General features: G+C 40.8%; 1 protein-coding gene across 5 annotated transcripts in view; it reads right to left on the bottom strand.

The window, feature by feature from the left end:
- The window catches only part of SLC24A2 (solute carrier family 24 member 2), a 275,941-nt gene that overhangs the window by 73,494 nt on the left and 177,317 nt on the right, over window positions 1-25,130 (bottom strand). For all 5 annotated transcript variants that reach the window (XM_058432002.1, XM_058432003.1, XM_058432004.1 and 2 more), the window contains exons 3-4: window positions 21,783-21,821; window positions 19,052-19,160 (exon numbers count right to left, since the gene is read on the bottom strand). In XM_058432002.1, coding sequence (XP_058287985.1) covers window positions 19,052-19,160; window positions 21,783-21,821 — 148 coding nt within the window. The remainder of the gene's footprint in view (window positions 1-19,051; window positions 19,161-21,782; window positions 21,822-25,130) is intronic.

Here is a 25,130-nt window from a genome sequence, read left to right as displayed (position 1 = left end):
GATAATGTGTGATCATTACTGTGGATCATGCAGATGGTTCATAATGAAATGCCCAAGCAAGTCCCCAGATTCTGCAACTTCTTATAAATTTGCCACCTCATTTTCAGCCTTGCTTCTCTGTGGTGTTGCTTAGCAATATCAGTGGTTACTGATTTCTGTCCTGTGAGGAGCTGACTCAGGCCATATTTCACCTTATTTTACATGCTCTGGATGATCAAGCAAGAAAAACAGGACCTAGATGTGTTGTTCTGCTGCTGTCCTTTTGAGGTGGGCTGGGGAGGGGGAGAGTGTAGGATAGAATATGCAGGTTTCTGAAAAGGATTTTTAAAGAAAAACAATAAGCAACTTAGACAAGAGAATCAACCCAAAACAATCTGCCTTTTATGAGTATCATTTTGAGAAGTGAAGCCAGCTGGACTTCCTGGGTCGAGTGGGGACTTGGAGAACTTTTCTGTCTAGCAAGAGGATTGTAAAACGCACCAATCAGCACTCTGTAGCTAGCATTGTAAAACGCACCAATCGCACTCTGTAGCTAGCAAGGGGATTGTAAAATGCACCAGTCAGTGTTCTGTAAAAATGCACCAATCTGCGCTCTGTAGCCAGCAAGGGGATTGTAAAATGCACCAATCAGTGCTCTGTAAAATTGCACCAATCAGTGCTCTGTAAAATGCACCAATTAGTGCTCTGTAAAACACACCAATCAGTAGGGTCCTAAAAGTAGCCAATTGCAGGGAAGATTGAAAAAAGGGCATTCTGATAGGACAGAAATGGAACATGGGATGGGACAAATAAGGGAATAAAAGCTGACCACCCCAGCCAACAGCAGCAACCCACTTGGGGCCCCTTCTATGCTGTGGAAGCTTTGTTCTTTCGCTTTTCACAATAAATCTTGCTGCTGCTCACTCTTTGGGTCTGTGCCATCTTTAAGAGCTGTAACACTCACCACGAAGGTCCGCGGCTCCATTCTTGAAGTCAGAGAGACCACGAACCCACTGGAAAGAACCAACTCTGGATACATTTCTACTGCGTAATTGAAAATCTCAATAACAATCTTAAGATAATTTTAAACACTGACACTTTGTTAGAATTTTTTTTTCCTTTTTCACAAAGTCCAGGAGATAAGTGATGATATAGCATGAGGGTTGCATATATAGTTTGGAGCCTTACAGACCTTGACTTGACCACTGGGTCTGCCACTTGCTAGCCATGAGACCTTGGGCAAGTTACCGAATTACCAAATGTCTTTGAGACTTAGTTCTCACACTTATGCAAAGAAGAAAAATACTAGTTGTATTCTAGAATTGTGATGAGAATTACAGGTGCTTAACCTGTAACTGACAGATAATATTCACTAAATATATGGTAGGTATTATTATGACTTTAGTGCATCAGTTGGTTTTCCTTCAAATTAGTCAGGAAGCTCCCATACACAGTACTCTTCTGATCTTCAAAAATCAGAGTGAACTTCAGTATCAAGAGAACTTATCATTATAATACAGAACAGGAGATCTTGTAGCACAGTGGAAATTTTGGAGTCAATAGTTATGGGTTCTAATCCAGACTTTGTAGTAAGATAGCCTTTCAAAACCTTAGTTTCCTCATCTGTAAAATGGGGCTTATTCTAGTACCTCCCTCAATATGTTGTTGTAAGGAGCTTTGTGCTATGCCTGGAACATTGGAAGTGCTCAAGCTCATACCTATAGAACCCATCATTCTATGATTGGGCCAAAATCTAGTAAGTGATGAGTTGTCCAGACTAAGATAATATGTCACAAGTGACCACCCAGGATTTGAACCTTGTTTCTAACATCCTTTTCACAAGTTTATACTGGAGAAGAAACAGGTAAAAAGAGAATGACAAAAATAATGACCAATGATGTCATGCCAAAGGAAGTCTATGAATGTCATTTATATTCTTTTGTATAATCTAACATCAGGTACATTGAGACCTGATGTCAGTTACACTGGTATTATTTAAAGAATGTACAACTCAGAGAAAGAAATAACATAAAGATCATTAGGTTTTGGTTTTTGAAAGGGAAGCTCAAAAGGGACTTCAGCTGTTTAGGAAAGTGGTATTACCCAGTGGTTAAAAGAGTGGGTTCTGGGGTCTAACAATGCTGGGTTTGAACCCAACTCCATCAGTTTCTACCCGTGTGGTCTTGGGTAAGTCATTTAGCTACTCTAAACTTCAATGTCCTTATCTGTAATATGGTTATAATAAAAGTTCTTATCTTATAGGATTGATGTGGAAAATAAATAAGTTAATCTGTATAAAATGCTTAGCCCAGTGTCTGGCAGGCACATGGTAAATATTCAATAAATATTAGTTATTCCTGTTGTCACTATCATTGCCTCCACATGCATCAATTCAGAGTTCGAGCTGAATATTCAACATTTTCTCTGGTCCCTTTTTCAGCTGTAGTTTGAAGGGAAAAAATAATATTAAAGATAGTGAAAAAATATGATTTGAATAGCAAGGGACATAGAATATCTGAAACCATCCATGCAGCAGTTGGAATTCATTTCTAATTTCAGAAAATCCGTTTGAGCTCTTCTAATAGAGTATTTCTAAAATGTGTTCTTAATTTTTTTGTGGCGGTAGGTGGATAGGGGGGTTACGAAACTAACATTTTCATTGATGACATCTATCATCTTCGGTACATTTTTGCATGTCTATAAATTGAAAGATTACATTTACAAAATCAAGCAAAAGGTACTTTCTCATCAAATCCTATCAATTCTGGGCTGGGGGTTACAAACACGTTTATTACCCACTCTTAGAAGTGGCAAAATATTCCATTATCTCCCTCTGCTTTTTTTTTTTTAAAGGATTTATGAAGTGCTGTGTACAGATAGGCCTGTTGGTTTCTTTCATAGAAACAGGAGCTTGGTTATATTACATGTGACTAAGGTCCACAGGGTGAGGGGAGGGAGGGGGGCACTAAGGTGATGCTGATGCTTCTGTAAGCTACACTCACAATCCAACCAGCCACAAAGTCTAATTCCACCCCTAAATACCTTCAATTCTGTCTTTTCGGCTCCATTTCCACTGCCCTGGCCTTTGTCTGAGGCTTTGCCTAGACTACTGCAATGGTCTTATTTGCACGCTTCTTCCCTAATCTTTCTTACGACGCGTCTACCCCCAGCACCTTTCACCTGTCTTTCTCATCGTTATCAAGGTAATCATTTCTAAACACAAAGTGAAAATACAACACCTCTCAATCCTGCACATACTGTGATTTTGTGTTGGAATTTTACTATGTCTCCTAATTTGCTGAATCTTTCAGAACCCCGTTGAGGTTCCCTCCTCCATGCAGCATTCCTGAATGCCCCCATCCCTAACATTAAGTCACTTTCCTCCTGTGTGTCTGTTCCAACTGTACACTTTTGTTGTTGTGCTCATCTCATCAAATGTACCTTAACCTACTTGTTTTCTGCCCTTTAAGGCAAAGAGTCATTGTACTCATTTTGTTAATTTCAGCACCCAGCAGAGTAAATGGGCACTCCGTATGCATTCAACAAATGCTGCTAAGTTGAATTAAATATCTATTTAAAGTGCTCTGTTAATTTTCCTCACCCTTATTACCTTTGGTACTGACACCTATGATTCTTCCCATTTTAGTGTTCTAATTCCACAGCTTCAACTATTCTGGCTTATAGTGTCTCTATGGGGAGGAAGCCCCATAGGGGTGGTCTTGACTCTTGGAATCCCCTTCATTGCTTCACTAAAGTAGGAGGACTTACATCATGCAAAAGAGCCATCAGGAGAGTCCTCAGCACACAAAAGACAAAATAGCAGCACTGTCTTTAAAAAATGGAGATGGAAAATACTGGTGCACAGAATAGATGCTGCATGCTGGCTAGAGAACAACTTGGATATACTCCTGGATCCCATCTTGTGGCCTGGCTGGATTCAGTGGTTTTTGCTAGGCAGATAGAATCAGTGCTAATTTATATCCAGCTATTGGGTCAGCAAAGCTGAGTTTCTACCCTCTGGTGCATGAAAGCATCCAACAATATTAGAAAAATATCCAAGGGAGGAGAGGAAAACCAGTAAAATGAAAAAAAAAAAAAATTAAACTCCAGCCATCCAAGAAGGGAAAAAGGCAAGAGATAAAGAGAAATATGAGAGGGTAAGGGAATTTGAGAACACAATGAAATTAAGGGAAAAAGGACTAAAAGACATAAAATTAATGCCACTGATGTGACAGTAATTCAAGGTAAAAATGATCCTTACAATGATATATTCTACACTACAGTATTGTCTGGCATGTTATTTTCCTGAATACTTGGTTCTTTACAATAGAAACAATCACCCCAAATTATGAATAATTTACGGGAATAAACTTAAAGTAGAATGTTCATACAATCCTTTAAATTCCATCTGTTGTAAGTATAAATCCATGTACCATTACTCCTATTAAATACTAGACTGTATAAGTAGGATTACATAAGTCAGTTTAAAATCCAGGATGCAAAGAAAGGGTGGAAGATTAAGATATCTTTCCCAAATAGTTATGCACCTTAGATTAAATAGCAAATGCCTGCCAGTAAACCAGAGATTTGGTTACACAGGAGGAGCTAGGGCATGCCATTATCTTTTGACCCCTAAGTGACACCCAAGGGGTGGCCTAAGAATGTTTCACCAGAATTAAAAAATTAATAAAGAGAGTAGATGCTTCTGTAGATTTTTATCAATATATTGGAAAGATACATTTTTTAGTCTGCTGAACACCTATGGACTCCAGGTAGAATTTTTTTCAAGTCTGCACAATAGCTATGAACCCAAATGAAATCTAGCCTTTTGGAAGGAAATGAGTTAAGTATCACACCACATGATTTCCTTCTCATTGTACAAAGGACAGGAGAACTCTGTAAATACAGAGACTATAATTATGCAGCTTTGGGATAACTTTTGCTCAATGAGAAGCTGATGAATAGAAAATCGGTTCCCATGTTATCTTATAGATAGGTATACCAGGACCTGAAGATATGGCACATGGTAAATAGGCTTCTTTTTGAGGAAAGAAAATATAGTAAAGATAATTCAAGGTCTTATGATTGAACCACTGAAAGCTGTCTAAAATTTTGATGGCTGCAAGAAAAAATGAACAACTGACAGCAACTTATTTGGCAAATGCCTACAGTGAACTAATGACGTGGCAAGCACTGTTCTATGTGCCCTACAAATAGCATTCCATTGCATACACTTAACAGCCCACGACAGATAGCATTATCTTTCCTATTTTACAAAGGAGGAAGCTGAGTTACAGAGAAGTTAAGTAACTTGCCCAGGGGCACACAGCTAGTAAGAGGCAGAACCGGGGTTCAAACCAAGGTGGCTGGCTCCTCATCGTGTCTGCTCAGTAATTAACTCTGCTACTCCTCCCAAGAATCTGATGGGAAGAGGTCACCATGCACACCCCAAGCAGGGTAGAGAAAGGTTTTTCTAAATGGGCACATTGTGTGATGTCACCTTTGAACTCCTAGAATCAGCTCTTCATGGTCTAATCCTCACTAGCATTGGCAAGATGGGGTTTAGCTCTCAGGTCAAGAAAATAGTTGTAACCTATTCCAGATAGGAAACCTTGCATGACCTACTGCACCACCTATGGAAATGTGCTGCATGAAAAAAAGATCAGTAACTGGATAAAAGGTTTTTTTTCAGAAATGGCGGAGGAGAATTTTCATCATAAATAATTTTCTAAAATGAGATTGATTTACTATGGAATTTAACTCCTGCCAATACTAGTTGTTATGGCCTCAGGGCCTTAGAGTAAAAAGCAAAGCTACATTCACTATTGGTGTTTTGGGCTTAAAAGTGCTGCCATCTGGGAGGCCAAAGAGAAGTAGCCACATAGGTTACTGCAACTGCGTATCTAAAGGTCAGGTTCAACAACAGCATTTAAACTGGCGTTCAGGGAGGTAACTACTCTGGGGGCAAGCACTGCCTAATGTTCCCCCAGAGTCTTGTCTACAGTAGGGGCCTGTAAAGGAGAACATTCCCAATGGGGTTACCACTTATGTCAGCTTGCAATGGAAATATGTTTCATGAATGAATATATGAACACACACACACACACACACACACACACACATACACACACACACTAAACAAGTCTGATATAGACCTGTAAACTATATAAGCAACAGTGCTGCTTGACTCTTTACAAACGTGTATGTGCACGTGTGTATAACGTATCCTCATTTGAGCCTGGGGACAACCTGTGAAGGACGGTTTGTTGTGGGTGAGAGAATTCTTTTTAATGGCTGAGGTAAAGAGGCAAGATTTGGTGGATCTGATAATGTGAAGTCAGGAGAGAAATGGATCCTGACAGCCAGTTGAGGATTGAGTTTACAATATGATCAGCATGTACACACGAGTGCTGTGGCCTGTGCAAATCCCAGATGGAAGAGCCAACTAGAAAATGTGTTCCCTAGTGTCAGAGAAAGCCATCTCATCACGGAATGCAAGTCATTCAGCCTCATCCAGTGAAGTAAGGCCCTGCTACTTATTAAACACTCAGAGGTGTCTTTAGTGTAAATGCCTTTCATTTGGGAGAAAACACCTCTGGATGCTCTCATATCACAGATGATGTTTATATAACAATATACATTTTGAATAGGAAGTCTTTGGTAAATGAAAGTGCTTCTTCACCTTCAGTGACTGCCCCCATCCTTTGGTCCCCCAGGTAATCACATCTGTGACAGCTGCTTTTTATCTCTGGGAACTCTGGGTCCTCCCTTCTGAGAGAGTTCCCTTTTGAGCATAAGTTCCAGAGGACAAAGATGAAGCTCTAATTTTATGGATACTTCATTGTCTTTTTCCTTCTTCATGATATGTTTGAGCTCAAATGCCATCAAAATCAATTTTTTTGGGCAGGGCTCAGTGGCTCACGGCTGTAATCCCAGCATATTGGGAGGCCGAGGCAGGTGGATCACCTGAGGTCAGGAGTTCGAGACCAGCCTGGCCAACATGGCGAAACCTGTCTCTACTAAAAATACAAAGATTAGCCAGACATGGTGGTGCATGCCTGTAATCATAGCTGCTCGAGAGGCTGAGGCAGGAGAATCACTTGAACCCGGGAGGTGGAGGTGGCGGTGAGCCAAGATTGCACCACTGCATTCCAGCCTAGGTGATAGAGTGAGACTCTGTCTCAAAAAAAAAAAAAAATCAATTTTTTGGCCACATGCCTTTTGGCCTTTACTTCAAAGCCAATCTTTTCATTGGAGAAAGAAAGAGAGAGGGAACTTTTCTCATACTTAAAAGCGATTTCAGTAAGACAACTCACATTCCCTTATGGCTCAAATAATATTAATTTATAATGTGTACAACACAAAGAGAGATTCAGTTTCAACCATCTTTCACATTCAAATATGAGAATAATGCTTTACTATTCCCTAAAGAGAGGAGCTATTTAACTTGTCCTGTGTTTGCTCTATGAGAGGCATTAATGGCCTGTCCTTCTCTATCCAGGGATTGATACTACTGTCATCTTAGTAGACCATGGCCAGTAGATTGGATTTTATTTTTCTCCAGTGAAGATTTTCACTCATTTGCCTATTCACTTACCAGGCAGAGGCTGCACACAAACATCTTGGTAATATAAGCTGATCTAACATTTGAGATAGAAAGGTTACAAAACTGCCTTTGAGAGACACCTTCTCCACTTTTTGGATAAAAGGGGCATGAAATGACTTTCTTTTGGGACCAAACAAAAATTTATGAAAGTTTATTTTGAAGCTTTTTTTTTTTTAAATAGAAGCTAAGAGAAATAAGCTCTGGTATTTGGTGAGACAAAAAGCAAACCCAGCAAGCAAGTGACCGTTTAATCTTAGTGTCAGCTTCAAGTTAACATTAAGTGTCTATGTTAAAGACTTGGAAAGCCTTTACAGAACAGACAGATGTGTGAGCATGTGTGGCCACAGATAAGAGTACTGTGTGAGTGAAGTGCCCAGGCTCAGAAGTCAGACTTAGGAGCTGGGTGACTATGAGCAAGTCATGCCACCCCTTGGAACCACAGTTTTCTCAGAGGTAAAACATTCATATGACTTCCCATAGCCACTGCTGAGAGAATTACATGAGGTGACTTTCGGGTGTGTGGCACAGAGTGGGTACTACAAAAGTTCCACTTTCTTGTTTTACTTCTTTACCATCTCTGAGGCCCCTAGTTTCCTGCACTGAAATCTCTCTCTCTCTCTCTCTCACACACACACACACACACACACACACACACACACAAGCACAGACACTCGCACATCCCTAGCAACCCTCAGCAGGAGAGACTGCTAGAGTGTTAGTTCAGCGGGCAAGGAGCCACATGCCTGCTCATCTCAAAGGAACCACGTTTTGGTTGGGACAATACATAGTTTGGGGTTTCCCTGAGCCAGCCTGTTCCTCTGCTCATCCAGGCTCCTCACCTCCTTCAAGAACCTGCTTTCAAAACTCACTTTCTCCAGGAACACTTCCCTGAAGGCCCTTCCTCAGGGTTCACACAATGATCTGGATTTCCTGAGGGTCTGGCAAGCCTTGCTCGCCTGCAGCCAGTGCTCACTCTGTCCAGCGCTGTGCCTGCTGTACATCCATCAGGGCGCTTGCCATGCCAGGAGGCCACTTACATGAATGAGCACTCTCACTGCTTCAGGAATGAGGGCCATGTCCCTTCAACTGGGTGATTCAAATGCTCCAGGAAGCCCCTCTCCTGCCCCGCTTGGTGTCTCACCAAGAGCAGTTAGTGAATCTGGCCAGGGCAGTGGTGCTTATACCCTATGGAAGTGTGCCCCTCCAGAGCCACCTCAGAGGAGACCCCCGTGGCCTCTGATCCAGCCTCTTCAGCTTCCTCCTAAATACTTCAGCCAGAACATCTAAAAGCTGCTGCTTGATGATACTTCTTGATCTCTGGTGGGCACGTCTTTTTTGTACTTCTTTGTCGAAAGTGTTGGACACTAGGACTGGGATTGAGTTGCATTTAGAGTTTAATTTGGAGAGAACTGACATCTTTATAATAGCGTTTATTTAGATCTTCTATGTTCTTCAGAAATGATGATTGTGATGATTTTTGCCATAAAGTTCTTAAATATTTCTTTTGGGTTAATCCTTGGTATTTTATGGTTCTGTTGCATTTGTGAGTGGGGTCTTCATTGCTTTCATGTTTAAATAATCCTTTAGTTCAGCAGTCCCCAATGTTTTTGACACCAGGGACTGGCTTTTGTGGAAGACAAGTTTTCCATGGGTGCGTGTGGGGTGAGTGGTGGTGATAGTTTCGGGATGAAACTGTTCCACTTCAGATCATCAGGCATTAGATTCTCACAAGGAGCCGCAACCTAGATCCCTCACATGCACAGTTCACCATAGAGTTCACGCTTCTATGAGAACTGAATGCCTCCTCTGATCTGACAGGAGGTGAAGCTCAGGCGGTCATGCTCGCCCACTGGCTACTCACCTCCTGCTGTGTGGCCCAGTTCCTAATGGGCCATGAACTGGTACCAGTCCATAGCCTGGGGGTTGGAGACCCCTGCTTTAGTTCGATTACAGGTGCATTAGGTAAGTATTATTCCTACTTTCATGTTTCTTAAGGTGTCTAGTGCACAAATTTGTTAAATATTGGTATTAGTAATACAACTGTTGTTATAATGAAAAAATGTAAATCAAAATTTGAATCTACACAAGGAAGGAGAAATTACTATAATTGTAGGACAGTGTGCAAGAGCCCACAGAAAGTAAGTAAGAACCTTCATTTTTTTTTTGCAATTTCCTTCTCAAACTCAACACCAAATTGAGGTGGATGTTATTTTACAGGTGTTTGATTTTGTAAAAGGAATGAATGGTTAAAACAATAAACATCTTAGCATCTTGTTGCAATGGTAATTCTCTGAACGTATAAAATTAGGCCTGGGGAATGTAATAAAGGAAAGAACTAACAGTGTATCAAAGAGAAGAAAATGAAAGGCAACGAGAGAAGAATAAAGCATTTGGAAGGAAGAGAGGAACAAGGAGATGGGAGAACTCATCAGGAAGGTGTGAGGCAGACAGCAAACATTTCCCATTGCAGCAGTGACTCCAGGACTAGAGACAGATATATTCCATTATGCAGCAAATATTGACCAAGCACCTACGTAATAACATCATTGCTGTGCTGGTACTATACAATGGTGGCTAAACCAGATGTGATCACTATTCATAGCTGCAAGAGAACCATCAAGTAAATAGAACTTTGTTGGTCACTACAACAGAGCCCTTTGACAGGGCATGGATTAAGAAAATCTACATGGCTAGAGACATATAGTTCCCTAGCAGAAAAATTATAAAGGCAAGTACTCATTCAATTCATTTAGCAAATATGTATTGGGGCCCACTTGTGCCAGACACTGGGGATAGAGCCAAGCCTGCCCTGAGTCCTGCTCTGTCTGTTGGAGGTATAAGGGTAGAGACAGGCAGCATACAACAAATAAATACGTTCATGGGGACAAGTGTTAAGGAGAATGCAGAGCAGGGTGAGGGAGAGTGAGAACTCGGATTCACTTTCATTGTTTTGCTTCTGATATTTTCAAAAGGTTGATTGAGTAAGGCCTCTGATCAGGTGACATGTGAAGGCTGACTTGAAGGAGGGGAAACCAGGAGCCAATTGGATATCTAGAAAAAAGGGGGAACATGTGTAAGGGCCCTGAGGCGGGAGTGTGCTTGGAATTTGGAAGGAGCTGCTAGGCAGTCAGAGAGGCAGAACAAGGGAAATGACATGTGAGAGAAAAGAGAGAAGGGTAGAGAAATGAGGGGACAGGAAGGAGGGGAGAGGAGGGGGGAAGCAGGGGAGGAGGGGAGGAAGGCGAGAGACAGGCAGAGAGAGATGAGGGAGAGGAAGGAGGGGAAGGAAGGAGAGGAAGGGGGAGAAGAGGGAAGGAGGGGTGAGAGAAGAGAAGAGAGGATGGGAGGAAGAGAGGAGGCGGGAGGGGAAAGGGGGAGGGAGGTAGAGTGGGAAGTTGCAGGGGGTCTGGGGCCACTGTAAACTCTAGGGCTTTTGCTGTTGGTGAGATGGTTTTGAGCAGAGGTGGGGCATGATTTGACTTACATTTTAGGGGAACCAGGATTCTTCTATGGACAAGTTTGGTGTGCCTTTTCTGGGGAAAGATTCAGGGCCACTGTGAAATAAATTGGACTCATGGTTCAGCAGACAGCCCTTCAAGAAGAGGGAAAAGGGGAACTTCCATCTCTTCCCTATAAATTGAGAACTCGAGAAGACTGGACAGAGGTTACTAGGGATGGGAAGAAGAAGGTGAACACATTTGACTCTAACTGGGCTCTGCTATGGAGTTACATAATGTGGTCCTGGGAAAATAGATTTCCCTAAATCGATCTCATCTGAGAAGCATGACACTTGTGAGGAACTGCTGATGAGAGGTGGGGGGAACAGAAAGTATTAAGCAGCAGGGCTGGCTCTGACAACCTGCATTAAAAAGCTGGCTCTACTATCCCAGGACTGTGGCTTCAGGCAGGTAAGAAAACCACTTGAGGGTCTCAGTTTCTTCATCTATAAAATGAGGATAACAGATTCTCTCTCATGGGCTTGCTGAGAGAATTGAGTGAGATAATGTTTGCAAAGCACAGTACCTGGTACCTAGTTAAGTGCTCAAATGTGAAAACCGAACACTATTATTATCACTATTACTGTCTGGAGCAAGCAAGATTCTATACTGAGGTCATTTTCTGTCATTTCTTAATAACATTTAGCATTTAACTGGCACTTATTCTCTGCTAGGCCTTGTTGTAAGTGCTTTTCATATATTAGCTCACATATTCTTCATTTGTTTTAATTTTTTTTTTTAAATTTAGAGACGGAGGTCTTGCTATGTTGCCCAGGCTGCTCTTGAGCTCCTAGGCTCAAGTAATCCTCCTGCCTTAGACCCCAGAGTAGCTGGGATTACAGGTGTGTGCCAACATGCCCAGTGTATATTAGCTCGTATACTATTAAAACAACCCTATGAGGTAGGTATTATTACTCTCTTTCTACAAATGAGGAGATTGAGGCACAGAGAGGGTAAACAAATCATCCAAGGTCACACAGCTAGTGAAGGACAGAGCTGGGACTAGAACCCATGGGCGTCTAGTTTCAGTCAATCCTCACTCTTATTAAATGCTGTACTACACTACCTCTCTGCTCATTCAGGGCTCATAGTTCTTTATCAAAGACAGGAAACAAGCTGGATATGGTGGCATGTACCTGTAGTCCCACCTACTCAGTAGGCTGAGGCGGAAGGATCACTTGGGCCCAGGACTTCAAGTCTAGCCTGGGCAACATAGCAAGACCCTGTTTCTAAAAACAAACAAAAACAACTGATAGAAAACAATTTTCATCTTGAATCACGTACGGGATCTTCTGTGTTTGGTTTCCTACTACTCAGCAGATGGAGAGAATGGCTTTGGAACCAGATCAATGTGGGTAGAGATATAACATCCATCTGGGCAGGTCACCAAGCTGCTCTGGGCCTCATTTATCCATGAAGTGGGGATGATGAGATATATAAGAGACAAGTGTTCAATAAGTGGAAGCTACTATTGCCAATAGTGATAATGCTACACTTTGTTCAGTAAAAATACTACCATACAGTAGACCTTCTCTTTTTAACAACTTTGTTATCTCTTTGTTCAAGGTGGTAATTTTCACCCCTGAATTTCTAATAGTCATTTGCTGGTGGTGACTGTGATTGATCACCAGAAAAGACTGTGGTATTCCTTTCTCTGAAGTCTTTGGGAGAAGATATATGCCTATATGCCTGCCGAACACGACCTGCCAATTCCTGTCTAGAGATGGCAGCCTGGGCTGCAGAAGCTTTAGAAGCAGTTCAAGACCACATGTTTTACAATTTTCACTTCTTTGAACTGAAACCACCAAGGCACAGGACCAGGAGGACATGAAGGTGGAGAGGGGAAGATATCACCATTTTTTCTCTATGCTCCTCTTTCCCCAAAAAGGTCAATCCTGAGCATCTTTATCCCCAGCATTCTATTTTCTTCTCCTTGTCCCAAACCAGAGGAAGAGAGAGCTTTTAAAAAACTCTCTCTGGCAAAAGAGGTTCTTCAAGTCTTCCTAAATAGAAGTGGAATTAGTAGTAGTAGTAGTAGTAGTAGTAGTAGTAATGATAATAATAATAATATTAATAATAATAATAATAATAATAAAATCCATCCCTGGTCCAGGGATAGGTCAGAGCTCTTGTGATTTAAGCTGGTGTCTACACCAGGAGAACAAGGAATGCTGGGTTGGACATGGGGTTACACAAGGAGGCAGAGTAGCAGAAGAACTACAAACACAGACTGTGAGTCAGGCAGATATAGGTTCAAATTCTGGCTCTGCCATTTACTTTGTGTGTCACCTTGCCTTGGTGGGGCATAGAGCCATAGCCTCTTTACATGTCAGTGTCCTCTGAATGACGGAGTAGGGCTCATGGAAGGATGAAATGAGATGTTTTATATAAAGCACTCAGCATAGTGCCTGGCCTACAGTAAGTACTCTGCAAATGTTGGTTGGTGCTATCATTTTGAGACAAATGATAGGAGAAGATACTTCTCACTGCAAAAGTGCAACATCCAGCATCCTTGTTTTAGGTTCATGAAGATCTACCCCTGAGCAAATATAAAGGCTTGTTTAGATAAAATGTTAAAATCAATATAGGACACTGAATTTATTAGAAAGATCAATTCAGATAGCCATCCTGTGATCTCAAAGACCAATAATTCTAGTTCCCCAAGGTTTTCTTATAAAAGAAAGAAAATATTTATTCCAACCATTCATCTGCCTTAAGCAGATTCCATCTTTTCATGAACAATGTCCTTTTCAGAGTTTTGTGTCCCTGCAAAGGCACTGCTCAGCTATGTTTGAACTGAACCTTCACCTAGGCAGGCCAACTTTGTCCCCCCTACATAATGTGGTCTATCCAGAGCACACCAATGAACAATGAACAGTGGAACCAATAAGCAATGTATGTTCCTGAAACAGGCTGGATTAGATCCAAGGTGGTTTCACCATGTTCTTTGTATTCCTCCCATTAAGAGGTGAAGTCTAATTTTGTCCCCATGAGTCTGGGCTGGCCTTAGTGACAGCCTGACTGATTGAATGCAGTACAATTGACATCCTGGAATTTTGCAGGCTAGGTCATATAAAGCCTTGAAGCTTCTGCTTGGTCTTCCTGGAAGGTTTGCTCTTGGAACCCTTAACTACCATATAAAACAAGTCTATCCACATGGAAAGGTCCTGAGACCACAGGGGGAATCAGGGGACCCAGTTGAGCCCAGCTTTCCACTGTGCCTTCCTTTGTAGGTGTTAAGCTTGAGTGAGGTCCTTTCAGACCTTCTAACCTACCCATCCACCAGCTAAATACCACCAAATGACCTCCAGTGATGCCACATGGAACAGAAAACTCACCCAGGTGATCCCTGCTCAAATTCCGAATCCACAAAATTATGAGTAATAAGATGGTGGCAGTTATAAGCCACTAAGTCTTGGGATGCTTTGTTGTACATCAACAGATAATGAAACACAAACACTGCTGGACTCTTGTGACTCAGGCTCAGAGGCTGAACCAACCACTAATGGAAGCTTTTGGCAAGGGCTCATTCGCTGGATTTTGGAAGACAACAACACCTGAGTGGCACAGATGAGACAAAGGGGAATGTGTTTCTGTAGGCCATCTGTCCTAGATGCTGTTTTCAAATGAATTTGAATACTTCCCTTTCGAACATACACCAAATGCCAGTAGTGTCAATGCACTACCCAGCCAGGTGAACACCAGTGACATGAACGAACTGTTCTTTAATGCCACAAGGAAGCTACTGACTGCAGCGTTCATGCCATCAACTTGGTGATGTAACTAGCATGCTCTTTGTTGTTAAAGGGCGACAGTTTGGCACAAGGACATGTGAATTCAAGTGATTAGATGCAAACTAAAAGAGAGATGACTATTTCTGAGAGCTGTGGGTTAATTTTTTGGCTGTTCTCGGAATGGAAAATGATTGTGAATTTTGGGGGAAAAATACCAGAGCAATCTGTTTTCTTGGCCGCCTGCTATGGAGCAATTTTAAAGCATTGAAGTGCTTTCCATATTTTCTAATCACTCAAGTCCAGAGCTGATTATGGCTCTCAGCATCTCTCAGATTCACACCACTGGAGCCTCCCACATCTTTCAGGGAGAGGTTTCACCTTGAAAGCAGGTGCCCAGATTCAGAAGGCTCATCTTGCTACAGCAGGAACACAGTTTAATTGAAGCACAGCTCCACAAGGGCCAGGTGTTTTGGAAAATCACTGATGGCCCAACTCTCAGACAACCTAGATTCCCTTTCCCTTATCTCACAAAAACAAAACATAACCTCTTCTCCAAACAGAAAAAACAAAAACAAGCCCTACCAGAAACTGAATTCTTCCAAACAAAAACCAGGAACATTTAGATTATTGAGACCTGTGGGCAAGGACATGACCGCATTCACAGGTGTGCACACACACACACATACACACACAGTTGTATATGATTAAACATCTCTAGAAGGAGGTTCATGAAACTGGAAACTGTGGTTTCCTCTGTGGAGAACTGGGGAGCTGGAGAAAATTAGAGGGTTGATGAAGGAAGAAGACATTTTTTTTTTCACCTTAACCTTTGGAATATTTTGAATTTTTAAAAATCATATATTGTGTTACTTTTCAAAATAATGAAGTAGAATAATTCCAAACCTGCATATGGCAATTAAGATGTGCTAGGCTGTGTATTTAATGCTTTGTGTATATTCACTTTTAAATCCTTACAATAACCCTATGATGCAGACATCATTATGTATTTTCCTGATTTTACAGAGGAGGAAACTAAGATATGGAAAGGTTAGGTGACTTGTCTGAGGTCACACAGCTAGTAAACGCAGAACTGGGATCTGGACCCAGAGTCTGGTTCTGGAGTCTGTCCTTTTAATTGCTACATAATACTGCCTTACCCAAAATAAACATACTCAGGCCCTTGATCATAATTGAGTTGGAGTAGATAAAATTGTTCCTTTCTTCTCTCACATGGTCAATATCAGGTCAATATCATGACTTTGGACACGTTGCTTAATCTTTCTGAGCCTTAACCACTAGTATGTACCAGGTATTCTTCTAGGCTTTGTAGATAACTAGTGAATAAAATAGAGTCCCTGGTCTCAAGAAACTTCCTGTATCCTGGCAGAAACAGGCAATAAATAAACAATCACAGTAACCATAATATAAGCAATAAAGAAAAATTAAATGGTTCATTGACAGATGAGGATTGGGAACCCTGATTTATGCTGAATGGTCAGGAAGTATCATTTACACAGAGTGCTGAAAAGTGGGCAAGAGTAAAGCAGGGAAAAATGGAAGTGGTCGGGGAAAGGAAAAATATTATAGTGGAGAGAACAGCCTATGGAAAAACCTGGGGCAGGGAAGGGGTGTTTGTCTGAAGACAGAAAGGTCTGTGTGGCTAAAACAGAGTGAAATTGAATTTGGAGCAAGAGGCAGATCATGTAGACCAGCAGTCCCCAAGCTTTTTCGCACCAGACACTGGGTTTTGGGGCAGACAATTTTTCCACAGCCAGGTCAAGGAGGATGATTTGGGGATGAAACTGTTGCACCTCGGATCATCAGGCATTAAATTCGAATAAGGAGCATACAACCTAGATCTCTCTCATGCACAGTTCACAATAGGGTTCGGCCTCCTATGAGAATCTAATGCAAATGCTGATTTGAGAGGAGGTGCTCTCCTCCTGCTGGTACCAGTCCATGGCCTGGGCATTGGGGACCCCTGTCGTAGACCATGATTTGGCTCACATCCCACCCTCCAAATGCCATCTAACATGTTTGAATTGTGCATCCTATCAGCAAAATTTTTAAATGTATATAAATAGGTATCTATATTCATGTCTATATCTATGTTCCTATGTATTATATATAGATACACATACTAAAAAATGAACAAAAACATTTTCAAAAATAGAAGCTAAGAAGAATGACAAAGTAAATGATGAAGATGCTGATATTTTCTCCTTGCTTCCCAAAGGATCGTCTTGCATATCTCCTGATCTACCTCATCTTCACCCTGGGACTACAGCTCTAATCCAGAAAGCAGCATGGCCTGTGTTAAGTGAGATTCAAAGAAACAGAAACTCTCATCATGAAACCATGAGAACTCTCCTGACTTTGAGAGGGGCTCCTTTTGCACAAACTACTAGCTGTGCAAGGATTTCACAATTTTCCCAAGAGCCCTGGGAAGCCACTGAAGGTTATAAGTAGAAATGACATAACCTGATTTACTTTTTAAGAAGATTACTTGGGCTGCTGCGTGGAACATATGTCTAGGCAGTGGCAATGGAAGAACTGAAAGGCCAGCTAGGAAGCTACTGCAGGAATGCAGGCAAGCGATGGAGATGGTTTGGAATAAAGTGCTGCAGGAGGGAGAGCCGTAGATACATTTGAGGTCCATGTTGGTGGTGCTATATTTTGTGAAAGGAGAATAATAATGTTAGCTATGAAGCATTATTGTGAAGCATAAGTTTGCAGAGGTGAAAATGCTTTGTCAACTGTAAGGTGCCAAAGGTAACTATTAATATTACTATAGATGATGAAACCAAATACTAGAGAGACCCTAACTTGCCCAAAGTCACACAACTGCTTAGTAGTTGGGAGGAGGGAGTCAAAGCAGTTGGCCTGCAATCTCTTTACTCCCTTCTCTGGGGGTGTATCCCAGGGGAAAGAAAAGAAGGCTCATGACCAGGTCTAACATCCTTGTCAAATGGACCTCTGTGTAGATAGAGTAATGATATTTAGGATGTCCCTGGCTAAGAATTACCTCTAGTAAACAGATCCCAGGACCTGTGGAGGAAGGCTTCTTGGAGAATATCACATCAGCTATACAACTCTCTGTGGTGTAACAGGAAGATGTTTTGTGATTGAAATGCCCCATGCTCTGCAAGGAGAGGTGACCCTGTGTTCCTTACCTATTATTCTGAGTGAGGTGCATGTCCAGTGAAGGAAGATAGGCCCTTGGGAGCCACTCTTGGGTCACAGATTTTTCTTTACCTCATATGAACTTCTTGATTGCTTATATTCTTGAAATTATTTAGCAAACCCTGATATTGGGTAAGATCTCTGATTCATATAACATGATTCAACAATCAGATCCCCTGGCTTCATTCAGTGGCATGTATCTGTTTCCTAGGCTCTATTAGCTCCTGTGTAACATTGAACCCAATTATAAAGTCCAAGGATGAAGAGAGAACATACTTGGTTATATCTGAACCCTTACTAGTGGCAAAACTAGTATTTATTTGACACATCCGATATCTATCGACTTGAAAATAATTTTGGGGAATATTTATGCAGTTGAAGAAACACAATGTATTTGGCCTCATTGTGACTGAGTAACACTGGAAGTACACAACAATGGGTTGTTTGTGATGGTTCATGTGATTACACTGGGAAATGAGCCAGGATTTTTGGGCCTCCAATGACAGCTCCTAAGCACTTCTCAAAGAGAGGGCTTTTTAGATGCATAGATGCTCACCTCCCACCCTCCAATTGCCAAAGAATCAGTACAGTCTCAATGTTCTGCCACGAATATCACTCCCCAAACCACTCATGGACCTCCTAAATCAAAGAGTTCTTTTTCTCTATTTTTTAAGATGCACAATTTATCTTCACACACAATTTTGTTTTGAAACTTAGAAATGATGACAAAAGAGAACTGTTACTTTAGCTGGAAGGGAGGGAAGCCTTTTTGTCCTCTCTGCTTCATAACAAACTATATTTATGCTGGAGGCATCAAAAGATAGAATCAGCACACGGACCTCACATCCTTCTCCTGGTACAAAAACCACTGATGGTGAACGGAGCTGTTGCAGATAAAGCATGTCAAAGGGCCAGGGCTGCTTCTGGCAGAAGCTAAACAAGAGGAGGCTGGCAGGCGTGCATGACGACAGCACAAACATGTTTTATGCAGAGAAGGCGTTTGACATCCTTTTCCCCCCAAACAAGTTCCCAAACCAAAGCTTGATGTTTACCTTCGGCGAGTGGGTCAAGGGTGTGTATCATGAGTTGGAAGATGCTATTCCTCATGAGACTGTTGTGGAGGGAGGCAGAGCTTCCACCTCGCTGGAGACGTGGCTTAGCCTGAGCAGAGAAACCAAAGAGGTGGTTAGTCTCAGGAATGAAAGGCAAGTGCATTATAGACAAGATCCTCACCTAGTCTGGTGGCCACTCATTTCTGTCACATGATCACACACTATTGAGCCAAAGATTTTCAAAGTACATTTCAAAGCCCCTGAGGGAATGGCTCTCTCACTTTCTTTCCTATTAAATGAACGCATTGCTTCCCTTTTTAAAGAGAGCTTTGTAAATGCCAGACAATGTGTTACATGCTTCACATCCCTTCATTTATCTTATTTGCAAAATGAACCCTATGAACTAGATGCTATTATTTATTCTTGTTAGATAGATGAGGACATTTCATCTCAGAGAAGTGAAATGAGGTGTCCAAGTCACACTGACAAGAAGTGGAGGCTGGAGGAATGGATCCCAAGTCTGCTTTTCTCAAAGACTGTTCTCTAAACCAGTGGGTGGTCTCTAACATTTTTGAAGTGTGCATCCTATCAGTAAAATGTTTAAATGTATATAAATAGGCTCTATGCCCATATCTGCATAGATACACATACTAAAATACGAACATATAAAAACACTTTCAAAAATAGAAGTTAAGAAGAATAACACAGTAAACGACGAAGGTGCTAATATTTTCTCCTTGCTTCCCAAAGTCTCCTTGCTTCCCAGAGTCTTGCACATCTCCTGGGCTACCTCATCTCTACCCTGGGACTACAGCTCTAATCCAGAAAGCAGCATAGCCTGTGTTAAGTGAGATTTAAGGAGCAGAAGCTCTTATCATGAAACCATGAGAACTCTCCCGACTCTGAGGGGGGCTCCTGTTGCACAAACTACTAGTTGTGATCCTTTGGCCAAATAAATGGAACTGGTAGGTGAGAAGGAAGAATGAATATCTAGAGATAAGGTTACTGACAAACTCTTTTTCTTCTATCTTCAAAAGCAAACAACCTAAAAACTCCCAAACCCTCTGTATTTTGATGGGTTTTTATCCTGAATAGGAACTGCTGTCTCCCCATGGTTGATTTTGTGTTGATCATCACAAGGGAAGACTCTCTGAGGGAGCCAAGCTTTATAGACAGACAGATTTAAGGAGTTGAAAGGTATTGTAATGTAAGGGAATTAATTTCTTATTGAACTTTTAGTGTAAAAGTTTGACATGTACATTTTCTGGGGCAGGTAAAAATAAAATACTATTCTCCACTATGTCTTTCAAACTTCTGCATAACAGGGTTTTCCAAAATATTCCATCATACTCCAGACCCGCAAGGGGGCTTCCCCAAAAATGTCCCATAAGAGACTCCATGATCAAATACATATTTGATATATATTGGAAAGTGCTATATTCTAGACCAACTCACCTTAGGGTTTCAAACTAAACATTAGACCACTAAGTCTAACACTACAGAAATCTGTTTAACTTGATTAACTTGGGCAGTGTTTCCAAACTATTATCCATAGGATCTTATTTTGTAAAACACTTGTTAACAATCACGGTCCACACATTTGGAGACAAACTTGAAGCCCATAGAAAGTATGAGAAAAATCTCACTATGAGATACCCGAAGAAATCTGGCTCTCTTAGTGTGATTTATTATAATATTCTATTGAAAATCACATTGCCAATTCAATAGGGTTGGAAAAGAAACAGTGGGGATTACTGGTGTCTCAATGGTGAACCAGATTATGGCTCCTTAATAGAAGAGATTGAGTCTGTATTCGTGTTCTGGTACTGGATCAGATGTATTCTATGGGCTCTCAATGAATGTTATGTCTTTGCCCTGAGCATTACAGGAGGAAGGACAGGGTCATATGTATCTTTATTACTAACTCTTTTAGCCTTGAAAGTCTTAAACATTTTTTAATGCGTTGTATTATTAGTTATAGAGGATTCAGATGATTAAGGTTCAAAACATTTTAGGAGAAAACTTAGAAGACCTGAATAAAATGGAAATGTAATCACTGTTTGATGGCTGAACAGAAAAATTCTGAAGGTTGTTTCTTTACCATGCTGCAAAATCTGAAATGTGATGTGTTAATTAAATAGGAACTCGAAAATGTGTTTATCAATAATAACTTGTCGTAACTATTATGGTCCTTATTCTGCAAAACTGGAAGAACTCTGGTGTGGAGATCTTCATTTGAAAAAGATTACATCTAGAGAAGTACTGAAAGCATTCTTTTGTGTATTATATATACATTAAGTATATAGTTCTCATGCAGCATTTCTTTTGACGAGACCAAAAGAAATTTCCAACCAGAGTATGTGCATGTAGAAACACAAAGAAAACAAACATTGAGCATTAGATCCCACACTACCCCCAAATATTAGTTCAACATCCCTTGGAATGCAATTTGGAAATATCTCACTCTTCCAACTTCTACAAAAGTTCATACCAAATGGAAGAGAAAATTCAAACTTTTGAAACCTAGTCCATGGACATGTGTCCATGAATGCCAGAATTCGGTCATCACTAATTGTAGCACAGAGTAGAAGTACACACCAGGGGTTAGACTATTTAAGTATTCCAAGGGAGAGAGTAATGTGTTGAGCACACAAACCCCTCTCACTCCCACCCCCGCCCCACACTCTCCACAGGCACACAAGCAGGTACAGACAAAGCCACTGCTTCCTACCGGTAGAGTCGGTTCATCCTTGTCCCTGGCTGCAGATGGCTGCATAAGAGAAAAAGGCAAAGACAAAAGACAAAGAAATAAATAAATGAAGAATCACATATGGCATTTACATTTAATAACAAGCATCAGTATAGGGGAAGATTTCATTCTTTCTACCCCTAGGATGAGTTAAGCCAAAACAGGGGACTGAGGATTTATATTTCTAGCCAAAATATAATGGTTTATTTAGGTACATGATTCATCCTCCTGAAAGGTCAAAGTTGAATGGCCAACCCGAATGTCCAGCAATACAGAGCAGTTAAGTCAACTGTGGCCCAGCCATGCAGTGGAATACTATGTGATCATTAAAATGAATGAGGTAATTCACATGTTCTGACATGGAAAATATCTATTGATAACTGAAAAAATTAAACATTTATAAATATTTATTGTTTCATTTCATAAAGGAAAATAAATTAATACTTCAGTGCATGTAAAGAAAAAAATTCTGCAAGAATGATACCAAACTGTTATTAGTGGTTGTTACCGGGGGATGGGATTGCAAAGAAATGTCATTTCCTATATGTTTTGGGGGGAGTCAGCATTCATTGCTCCATGTATTATGAATAAAATGAAGCTCACAGAAGTTAGGCCATTGGATTAAAGACTAGGATCATCCCATATGAAAATCAGATAACCCATCTTTCCTTCTGTTCCCATCACGTCAAGTTTTCTATTCTAAAAATAGAAGTCTCTGTCCAGTTGAGAAATGTGGATTAGAACACAAGGGCACATAAAGGCCTGGTAATCTGCTGCAACTCAGACAAGGGGGCAGTGGAATTCTACCCACATGACCCACCTGGACAGCTTTTACTTCCTCAACTCAATGGGAACTCTCCTTCTTCACCAGAACCGGGGACCACCGTGGGATCTTTCCAATGAGATACAGATGCCTGGTGAATAGTTCCTCATGCTTAGATACCACCTTCGTCGCTTCACCTCAACTACAGGTGCAGACAGCAAGAACAAACTGGAACCCTTGCCCCGTCTGGCCTTCTGGTCCTCCCTATTAGGGTCTGAACAGATGTCTGTCTTCAGGAATAATCACATACTTGGAGGAGAGTAGCCAGATGCAGAACTGTTTTAAAACCTTCATGTGCTCTAGGCTTTCTGTTTTAGGGTCTACCACACATATCACGTAAAGATATTAAGATGTCCCCACATCCCATCTACAATATACAATTACCTAAAATATACGGTTTTGTGTAAAAAAAAATAGAAGGGATTCTTATAATTTTGAATTTCAAGTTATTTGTTATGTGCCATTCATTTAAGTTAGGATTAGCACACTCAAAATCTTGCAAAGTGAAAAAATCAAATCTACAATTTGTTTTCACGTGTAATGGATTTTTAAGAAGGTGAAATTTAATACTTAATGAGGTTGATGTTAAATATTTTGTGGACATTCAATTAGACATTTAATAATTTTGATTTTTGTAGACACCTTTTTGGATTCTGGAGTCAATACCAATGTGTTTTTTTTCCCCTTCTGGTTTCAAGCATTTTTATAGGCTCTTGAAGAACTTGCAAGTCTCAGACATAGACAGAAGGGTTCTGCGTTGGTGGTAATTTCTGAGAACAGCCTGTGGGCATCACTAAATTTGCCTTAACCCTTGGGTTGGGGGCTCTCTCTCAGTGACTTCTCTAAAAACGATAATAGGGAAATATCCCGATGCCCTAGTTCCCAAGAGCCTGCTTGCGGAACTGGAGTGGACAGGAAACTGTCCTTTGATTTCCCACTTTCCTCTGAAAGGCACTGTATGATCCTGCTTCTCTCTGGCAGGTGCTCTCCTTTTCTTTCCTTCCACATCAGACAGCTCAACAAATGGCCTCACAGTCTACAGAGCAATCCCCCAGGGAAATTTTCCAGGGCAGCAAGCTCAGCCTTTAGACATACATTGAGATTAACCGTCAGAGCATGCCTGGTCAGTTAGCAAATTTACACCTTGTGGCTAAATGGGAGACCAATAATTATGAGCTGGAATTGATACCACAGTGTTAACACAAAACATGAAGGAACGGGATGAAAGTGGGGAGAGAAAAAGTGGGCTTTATAAGGGCAGAAACGTCACCAGCTGAGAGTTTGAATTTTAAAAAATATATCTAAATACATGATTTAAGGAAGGAAAAAAAAATCCAAACCTGTCTTTTGGTCTGAAAAGAAGAAAAAAATATCTACTCTATCGACTTCCTTTTTCTCTCATAGCAAGGAGGATCATAAAACATAAAAAGTGGAAGGAAAATGCCTTGTACATAGATTCTTCAGAGAAAAAACTGAGTGCAGAGACAGGACTGAAATTCTCTACAAAATATCCCACTGTTTAATGTCTGCAGTTGACATCATTCGTTTTCTTTCAAGTGTAATCTGCAGACATGAATATACATCAGGGTATAATATGTAAATTTAGGTATACACACAAATGGCAGCGGAGGCCATTAAAACACCCCTCTACTTTCCTTTTATGTAGCCCTGTTGCAAAAGAGGTAAGAAGTGTGACATATGATGGTAATTGCCCATTTCCAGGGGCTCACCCACAACTACTGATAATTCGAAGTTCACCTGACTTAGCCTTGCTCTAATTGCATCCTGAAGCAGCCTCATAGTCCTGGCAATATGCAGCTGATTACATTACAATTTCAATTTTAAAGGAGTTTAATTACACAAGAAGTAACTAGTGAAGGTGACAAAGAAATGATTTTAATGTGTATAGCCAGTGGGTTTTGGGTTGGCCTAGTGTTGTGAATTTATTTTCAGGGCCATTAAATATATGGCAAGTTTATTCTAACCCATGGGATATTACAAAAGACAACTTCTTCAAAAGAAGACTAACATGACTCTAAGGATTAATCTTGGCATTCTTATGATGCATTTTGCTTTTTAACCCCCTTAACTTTAAACACACCAAAATACCACTCATTTGGGCTGTATTAATATGAAAGCCCAATTCCTGGTGGTCAGCATGCTATGGATTGGCTTAACAAATTCCTATAAATAAATAAATAAATAAATTAATTAATTAATTTAACGAATATATTTATAAATAAATTTCCTATAGCTGTAGAAAAAATCTGTTAAGCCAATCCATAGTACACACACAGCAATTCTTTGAGGATTCTTTAAAAGAATTCATAAACTACATCCTGAAGGTCTCAGGTTAGGGCTTTGGTGTGCCAACACAGACTCCCCTCTCCATTCATGAAAGCAAGACTTTGGCAGGCCATCTTCTACTTACAAGAAAATATTCTGTAATTCAAACCTCTATTCAATTAAACTGGCCTCCTTCTCAATGACTCAAATTAGTCATATGG

Source organism: Hylobates moloch, unplaced genomic scaffold (assembly GCF_009828535.3).
Source record: "Hylobates moloch isolate HMO894 unplaced genomic scaffold, HMol_V3 SCAFFOLD_19, whole genome shotgun sequence".
Classification (NCBI taxonomy): Eukaryota; Metazoa; Chordata; class Mammalia; order Primates; family Hylobatidae; genus Hylobates; species Hylobates moloch.
The sequence above is the reverse complement of the archived record's forward strand: the minus strand, read 5'-3'. Positions and strand labels throughout refer to the sequence as shown.